The 9,274-nt window shown below is 41.6% G+C and overlaps 1 protein-coding gene across 1 annotated transcript; it reads right to left on the bottom strand.

Annotated features, from left to right (window-relative positions):
- Nucleotides 1–1,500: 1,500 nt before the first annotated feature.
- Nucleotides 1,501–2,953, bottom strand: LOC137132808 (trace amine-associated receptor 6-like). Its single transcript, XM_067515796.1, has 4 exons — nt 2,790–2,953; nt 2,196–2,311; nt 1,785–1,970; nt 1,501–1,679 (listed from the first exon to the last, which is right to left on the bottom strand). Exons 1-4 carry the CDS (start codon nt 2,951–2,953, stop codon nt 1,501–1,503), a joined length of 645 nt encoding a protein of 214 aa, XP_067371897.1.
- Nucleotides 2,954–9,274: the final 6,321 nt, after the last annotated feature.

Genomic DNA, 9,274 nt, shown 5'->3' with positions numbered 1-9,274 from the left:
TATTTTTGGACAGTTACTCCCATTCTTCTTTCCAGTACCTCTCAAGCTTCAGGTTGTATGGGAGCATTGGTTCACAGCCATTTTCAGATCTCTCCAGAGATGTTCAAACGGGTTTAGGTCTGGGCTCTGGCTGAGCCACTCAAGGACATTCACAGAGTTGACCCGTAGCCACTCCTTTGTTATCTTGGCTGTGTGCATAGGTTCATTATCCTGTTGATAGTTGAACTGTTGCCCCAGTCTGAGGTCCAGAGCTCTGGAACAGGTTTTCATCAAGGATGTACATTGCTGCATTCAACTTTCCCTCCATCCTGACTAGTTTCCTAGTTCCTGAAGCTGAAAAACACCCCCACAGCCTGATGCTGACACCACCATGCTTTACTGTACGGATGATATTGACCAGGTGGTAAGCGGTGCCTGGTTTCCTCCAGACATGAAACTTGGGCTTCAGGTCAAAGAGTTCAATCTTTGTTTCATCAGATGAGAGAATGTTGTTTCTCATGGTCTGAGAGTCCTTCAGGTGAGAGTTCATGTCCCTTTTACTAAGAGTGGTTTCTGTCTGGCCACTCTACCATACAGGTCTGATTGGTGGAGTCCTGCAGAGATGGTTGTTCTTCTAGAAAGTTCTCCTCTCTCCAGAGAGAAATGCTGGAGCTCTTTCAGAGTGACCAGCGGGTTCTTGGTCACCTCCCTGACTAAGGCCCTTCTCTCTCAATCGCACAGATTGGCCAGCCCACTCTAGGAAGAGTCCTGGTGGCTTAAAGCTTCTTAAATTTACAGATGATGGAGGCCAATGTGCTCATTGAGACCTTCAGTGCTGCAGACATTTTTCTGTACCCTTCAGCAGATCTGTGCCTCCATACAATCCTATCTCAGAGGTCTACAGACAATTCCTTGGACTTCATTGTCTTGGTTTGTGCTGTGTACTACATGCACTGTTAACTATGGGACCTTAAACAGACAGGTGTATGCTTTTACAAATTATGTCCAATCAACTAAATTTCCCACAGGTAGACTCCAATCAAGTTGTAGAAACATCTCAAGGATTATCACTGGAAATAGGATGCAGCACAGCTCAATTTTGAGTGTCATGGCAAAGGCCACAAATACTTATGTACATATGATTTCTTTTTGTTTTTAATTTTATTAAATTTGCAAAGATTTAAGACAAAAACAGAAATTTTAGTATTTTAAAATGTGGTTACAAAAAAGGTCACTAATAGCACACACGATATATCCTGTTTTCAGTATATTTAGGAAATGATGACATGTATTGAACAATATGTGACACACTGACTAATTCACATATTAAGTTACTCATAATTTACTGTTTACGCACAAATATCCATTTCACAAATGCGGAATTACCAATAGCAATACCATTTTTAATCACACATCTTGAAATAAAAACATCTACCTGAAATTGTACATTATAATTGTGAAAATGACTGAATGCCTAGTAAATTTGCAAAAGAAAGATTTTAAATACAGCCCACTAAATCTCTATAATATGTTGGCTTCACAGGAGCCAGGCTGCAGTATCTGGAGGGTGACAATGTGTTTTACAGCTTTTCTAAACCAGGGGTATAATGAGGCATAGATCACAGGGTTCAGACAGGAGTTAAAATACATCACAAAGCTCATGAAAGCCTCAGTTGAAGAACCGACCAAGATGTTGCGGTCTGTCAGACAAAGACAATAGTATGGAGAGTAGCACATTAGAAACACAACTACGACAACACCAAGAGTCCTGGCTGCTTTCAGCTCAGACTGTTTCATTAACCGACTGACTGAAAACTCAACATTGAATGCTGCAACCTGAGAGCGCATGGCACGAGCCTGACACACTGCAACGACAAACACTCTCAGATACAGAACTATGATGACTGTAATGGGGATAATAAAGGCAATAACTAGGTCCACATCTCCATTAATATTGATCATGCACTCTCCATAGCAGGAGTTGTACCTGCCTGGTTGTTGCAGGTTGTCATATAAAAGGAAAATGCTGTAGAAAACAGAACAGGCCCAACATAGACAAACACTGACGGTTACTATTCTTTCATTGATTATAGTGGGATAATGCAGAGGATCGCAAATTGCCACATAGCGGTCGACTGATATGAGCACCATGTTTCCTACAGAGGCAGAGATAAGAATGACTGGAAGGAAATAATACACAGCACACATAAGCTCACCCAAGACCCAACAGGTACCCATCAGTAGAACTTCAACTGGCATCACCAAGAAACCCACAAGGAAGTCTGAGACTGCCAGAGAGAGTAGTAGTAGGTTGGTGGGTGAGTGGAGCTGCCTGCAAGAATACGACATGATTAATACGACATGTATTAAAATTATTACCATCAAAAACAATGGCTGCTCTGCCATAACAGCAGCAAAATTTATTCTAAACTAAAGTTTATTAAAACAACGCACAAAATTAAGCCACAGCTATGGGCTTGAATAAGGTCCTGAGAGATTGTGAGTTCACAAAATGAGGAACAGAAATCCTTTTAAATCCTATGGTAAGATTCCTTCTATGTCTAACCACCACATCATTAACATTTTTTGAACCAAAATGTAGGATTTCATTAAGAGGATAATTTGAATTTTGAGAGAAAATATTTTTAGCTGCACAGAGGAAATGTGACATTTGTTTAATTTTTCTTTAGCAGGATTCACACAAGCAGAAATGAACCTAAATTCACTAACGCTCATTGACCTTCATTTGAACTCATACACTACTTCCTGTAAATACAGTGTAACACTAAGTTATGCTGTTTAATCTGTGCCTGTAGTGGGAGATGGCGATGATGAGCAGCAGGTTGAGAGCAGCCGTGAGCAGAGAGATAAAAAACAGCAGGATGTAAACAAACAAAGTGTCAAAGTCAGGAGGTTTCGGCCTCCTGCAGGAGGCGTTGAGGAGCTGGGGGAAGCAGAGCTCATCTTCTTCCATTGTCACAAAGGAGCTTTCTGAGCAAAACTCTGTTTACATTCTATTTATCTCCTCTTCCTCCTTCTCTCTGGGGAACACATTTCTCCTCCATTGTGTCGGGGAAGTTACTTTTTAAAAACACTATTTAAAAGTTGCTTTCCATGGAAGTAAGAGCACTTATTAATTCCTTTTGTGTTACTTTACAAAATGTGCCCATGAAATAACATTTGGTCCAGCGTAAAGTAAAACTATGAAGGCCCACTTACTGAAGTATCTGACAAATATCACAGACATCAATAGATCAGCTTTCGGGGTCCCCACAGTGGAACATGTTCTGCATGTTGATTTGGCCGGATGCCTTTTCCTGGTGCAACCATTTGATTTCATCCTGGCTCAGGACAGGCACCAAGGTAGCCCTTAACACATCTCTACAGCATTTCAGCGTTTTGCATGACTCGTTGTGATGTTAAATCAAATATGATTGAATGATTACATTTTAATATTAGTGTTTTACCTAGTTGTAATGGTAACTTGTACTCCATGTACTTTTGAAGGATGTTTTAACTGTTGTTCAACTTTTAAGTGGTAGAGCAGTTGTCCACCAATCTCCCAGTTGTTGGTTCGATCCCTGGCTCCTCTGGTCACATGTCGAAGTGACCCCACTGAACCCCAACTTAGTTGCTCATGGTGAGTGTTGGTCAGCTGCATAGCAACTCCCCCATCGGTGTAGGAGTGTGTGTGGGATTGTGAGTGCGAATAGGTAGAAAAACACCATATAAAAGTGCAGACCATTTACCATTTACCACATCTCAACTGCAGAGCTCACACATAACTAAACCAGCTTCATTAATACACATTAATGAAGCTGTAATAACACCTGTTCTCTGAACCCAGAGAGTTTACTATTGATAACTGTCCACTCATCCTCTACCACATACTTTGTCTTTGACGGAATTATGGCTGCCTGTAGCAAAGTTTTCACACATGACAGGGACTCAGCTGCAAAGTTTACTGCTGTGCACCATCCTGTTGTGCAGGTAACATTTCAGCAGAGTCTGGCACCACGAGTGCAACATGCAAGTGGAGACGTTTGAGGTGATAAATTTAGTTATTTCTTAAAAACTAAATACTAATAACAAAATTAAACTATTGACGTAAAAAATTATATTACTGCATAACCATGAAAAGTGCTAAATACGACATAACGTAACTGAATTAATGTGCTGTAAGCATTTTCTCAGGTGTCTCATCCCACCACCCTCCCGGTGTCGCCAACCTAGCGACTTTGTTGCTATATTTAGTGGGTTTTCAGAACCCGCTAGCAACTCTTTTTAAAAAAAAACGACTAGCGAAGAATCCAGTGACTTTTTCTGGTGTTATTGCAGACATGTGGAGACTGACATGAAAGGATGTATCATTGTTACTCTTATCAATGAGCAGGGGGTGCTGTTATAACTCTCCCACGTGCCAAACCACTCACAGGTGGCCTAGTCTTCGTGCAGCAGCCCCTCCCAGCTGCAGTCACACACCTCTGCAACATCCAGACTGCAAGTTAAATTAATCGCGCATACACAAAGCCACTGCTAGCTGATCCCGATGTAAAAGTAAAAATGTCTTCTAAAATAAATCACTCCACAAAAAACAAAACAAAACTCCATCCCACTGTCTTTTGGATCACATTTGCCAGTCCCAAGCCCAGATAAAAGAGAAGGGTTGGAATTGTGAAATAAAAAATAAATAAATAAAATGAATCGAGTTCATTCCTAGTTCTAAACAAATGTAAGTTTTTTTTTACTCACTTTTCCTCTCTCCTACAGCATCCATTACAATTACATGCACATGAGCAATTATGCAATTTAGGCGATTACGTAATTTAGCGAGTTTTAGGACAACCAATAGCTACTTCCCTTACTGAGGAGTTGGCAACACTGCACCCTCCACTGGGCCTCTGAGTACATCAGATTTAAGTAGGTTAAATTGGTATTGGTAATTTATCCAAGTATACCGAACTTCTTATGGAGCCTTTTTTCATCTAAAAATAGTCTCTGTCCCCCTTTCTGCAGGGGTCCCCAGGTTTGCAGCTGATGGGGGACTTGTTGGGTTTCCTCTATAAATCCATGCAGTCTTATTGTGAATTAGTGCTATATAAAGAATGAATCGGACTGAATAAAGATTAAGGTTTGTAGGGCAGTAAATTTAAGTCCTCGATTCACTTCAGCAGTATGGAGAAGTGAGTTTTTGTGATTGTAAGCAGTAACGTTAGCAATGCAACCACAAGGGGGCACAAGCCAGTGTCTTCATGTCCCAGTCCCAAGTCTGGATAAATGCAGAGGGTTGTGGGAGGAAGGGCATCCGACGTAAAACACATGCCAAATCAAACATGCGAATCCTCACAATGACTTCCATACCAGATCGGTCGGGGACCGGGTTAACAACGACCGCCACCGGTGCTGTTGACCTACAGGGTATCGGTGGAAATTGGACTACTGTTGGTCGAAGTCAAAGAAGGAGAGGTGGAAGGTGTGTTCATAGGCAGAGAGATAAGACGAAAGCTAAGAATGTAGGACTGACAGTAGGGACTTTGAATGTTGGTACTATGACAGGGAAGGCTAGAGAGTTGATCGACATGATGCAGAGAAGGAAGGTGGACATACTGTGTGTCCAGGAGACCAGGTGGAAAGGTAGCAAGGCTAGAAGCTTAGGAGCAGGGTTCAAGTTGTTTTACCATGGGTCAGATAGGAAGAGAAATGGAGTAGGAGTTATCCTGAAATAAAAGTTTGTGAGGAATGTTCTAGAGGTAATTAGAGTATCAGACAGGTTGATGAGTCTGAAGCTGGAAATTGAAGGGGTGATGTTCAATGTTGTGAGTGGTAATGTCCCACAGGTAGGATGTGAGTTAGAAGAGAAGGAGAAATTCTGGAGTGAGTTAGATGAAGTGATGCAGAGCATCCCCAGAGGTGAGAGAGTGGTCATTGGTGCAGATTTCAATGGGCATGTAGGTGAAGGGAACAGAGGTGATGAGACTGTGATGGGCAGGTTTGGTCCTCAGGACAGGAACGCAGAAGGTCAGAAGGTGGTTGACTTTGCAAAGAGGATGGTAATGGCTGTAGTGAACACTTTCTTCCAGAAGAGGCATAGAAAAAGAAAGAAAAGAAAGAAACAGAGATGGGAAGGATGTGCAGCAGGTTAGTGCGATTAAAGATAAGGATGGAAATGTATTGACAGGTGCCAGAAGTGTGATGGGAAGATGGAAGGAGAAGAGTTGATGAATGAGGAAAATGAAAGGGAACGAAGAGTAGAAGAGGTGACTGGTGTGGAGCAGGAAGTAGCAAAGATTAGTAAGAGAGAGGTGAGGATGACGTTGAAGAGGATGAAGAGTGGAAAGGCAGTTGGTCCTGATGACATACCTGTGGAGGTATGGAAGTGTCTAGGAGAGGTGGCAGTAGAGTTTCTGACTAGTTTGTTTAACAAGATCTTGGAGAGTGAGAGGAATGGAGAAGTGTACTGGTGCCAATTTTTAAGAACAAGGGAGATGTGCAGAGCTGTGGCAACTACAGAGGAATAAAGCTGATGAGCCAAACAATGAAGTTGTGGGAAAGAGTAGTGGAAGCTCGGCTAAGGGCAGAGGTGAACATTTGTGAGCAGCAATATGGTTTCATGCCTAGAAAGAGTCCAACAGATGTAGTATTGGCTTTGAGGATGCTGATGGAGAAGTACAGAGAAGGTCAGAGGGAGTTGCATTGTGTCTTCGTAGATTTAGAGAAAGAAAGCGTATGACAGGGTGCCGAGAGAGGAGCTGTGGTATTGTATTAGGAAGTCTGGAGTGGGAGAGAAGTATGTTAGAGTGGTGCAGGACATGTAAAAGAGCTGTAAGACCGTGGTGAGGTGCTGTAGGTGTGACAGAGGAGTTCAAGGTGGAGGTGGGTCTGCATCAAGGATCGGCTCTGAGCTCCTTCTTGTTTGCTCTGGTGATGGACAGGCTGACAGATGAGGTTAGACAGGAATCTCTGTGGACTATGATGTTTGCAGATGACATTATGATTTGTAGTGAGAGCAGGGAGCAGGTGGAGGAAAATCTACAGAGGTGGAGGTCTGCTCTGGAAAACAGAGGAATGAAGCTTAGCAGCAGCAAGACAGAATACATGTGTGTCAATGAGAGGGACCCAGGGGGAACGGTGAGGCTACAGGGAGCGGAGGTGAAGAAGGTGCAGGACTTTAAGTACTTGGGGTCAACATTCAGAGCAACAGAGAGTGTGGAAAAGAGGTGAAGAAGCGAGTTCAGGCAGGTTGGAACGGGTGGAGAAACGTGTCAGGTGTGTTGTGACTTTGACTTTATTCTGTAAAGTGCCCTGAGATTACTTTGTTGTGAATTGGCACTATATTAATAAAGTTGAATTGAATTAAATTGTGTGACAAAAGAGTATCAGCAAGAATGAAAGGAAAGGTGTTCAAGACGGTGGTGAGACCAGCGATGTTGTTCGGCTTAGAGACAGTGGCACTGAAGAAAAGACAGGAGGCAGAGCTGGAGGTAGCAGAGCTGAAGATGTTGAGGTTCTCTTTGGGAGTGACGAGGATGGACAGGATCAGGAATGAGGACATCAGAGGGACAGCTCATGTTAGAGGTTTCGGAGATAAAGATAGAGAGGCCAGATTGAGGCGTTTTGGACATGTTCAGAGAAGAAATTGTGAATATATCGGTAGAAGGATGCTGAGGTTGGAGCTGCCAGGCAGGACATCTAGAGGAAGACCAAAGAGGAGATTTATGGATGTAGTGAGGGAGGACATGAAGTTAGTTGGTGTGAGTGAAGAGGATGCAGAGGACAGGGTTAGATGGAGGCACATGATTCGCTGTGGCAACCCCTGAAAGGGAACAGCCGAAAGTAAAAGAAGAAGAAGCAGTAACGTTAGCATGAAATGTGAGTGGCAGAGGTGTCCTCGTGTTTTTACAGTCTACGGTTTTACCACGTTTAAGATTTAAACAGCATTTAATTAATGCTGTTTAAATGTGATTATATTTCACAACATAAGAGTTTCATGCTAATGCTAGGACAAGTCACATACAGAATGCAATACAATGCAAGTCCTAAAATGCAGAAATAAATTAGGATTATTTTAATGGGTTTTTGGTTAAATGTCTGAAATAAGGACTAGAGATTTTCAGTTTTATTTTTCAACATAGAATTTGTCATTGAATACATTGCTGTTTTAGGGATCATCTGATCGTAACAATTATCGGCGACACTCATGTCTTCACACCTGCCTGAATTTTTAACATTCAACAAACTGACAACCAGAACCAATTCTTTACTGAATTTATCCTCAACATGTGCCATCGCTTAGATTGTCATCCTTTCGTTCAATTCAGTTGAGCAGTTCAAATGTTTTGGTACATTGGTGAAGGGTTTTCTTCCTTTACTTTAAAACCTATACAAAGTTCTGACTTTTGGAGGTTGCATCATAATTCTTTGAAAGGAAGGATCTGTCTAAAAAGTGCACTTTGATAAGTCTTTAGTCTTTAATGTAATGGTTGCATCATGTGTTTATGCTGAACTCATTAGCTGTTAACACCCTTGATTGCAGTTGTGTCATGTGGCACTAATGTGAGAAGGTGTGAAAAGCTTCGAGTCATAAAGTCACAAGTTCAGTCATCAACAGCAGCTAATTGGCTGTTCCTCACCCAGAGGACAAGTACACATGAGACACCAATCACTTTGTTTGTGCACGTGTTGTATTGTTTGTTGTGGAGCTGCTAATGGCCACAGGAACCACTAAGTACAGCCAAAGAAAGTTACTAAGATTTACAAGTTTTAAAAAAGTGCTTGGAAATACACACACAAAAAAAAAAAAAAAAAAAAAAAAACACAAAGTTGATCAGTTTTGTTCCAACTGCAAGTTTACATCACTTTTATGTCAAGAGACAATTGGAGAGGTGTTTGCTTTGTCTGCATTTGGCAAATTTGAAGAACAATTGTTCAAGTTTTAAAAAACATTTTTCCCATTGTAGCTTGGGTTGTTTGACACTTTAGAAAGTTTTATGACCTAAAACATGATCAGTTTCAAACAAGTGCTACAACTAAAAAAAAAGGGAAGTCAATCAAACTTTCTATTAAGTGTTGAGCCCTGAACATGGATGCTGGTTGACTTCCTGCATGAACTTTTTGCTTGAACTCCCTGCTTCAGCTCCTGTCACAGTATTTCTGCAGGATTCAAGTCAGGACTTTGACTTGACCCTTCCTAAACATGACATTCCTCCTCGTTTTGGTAGAGTCACTTGCTGCATCATCCAATTTGTTCAAAGATGATACATTCACATCTTCCTGTACAATTCACAATTTGTTGCTT

The sequence above is a fragment of the Channa argus genome, chromosome 9 (genome assembly GCF_033026475.1).
Source record: "Channa argus isolate prfri chromosome 9, Channa argus male v1.0, whole genome shotgun sequence".
Lineage (NCBI taxonomy): Eukaryota > Metazoa > Chordata > Actinopteri > Anabantiformes > Channidae > Channa > Channa argus.
The sequence above is the reverse complement of the archived record's forward strand: the minus strand, read 5'-3'. Positions and strand labels throughout refer to the sequence as shown.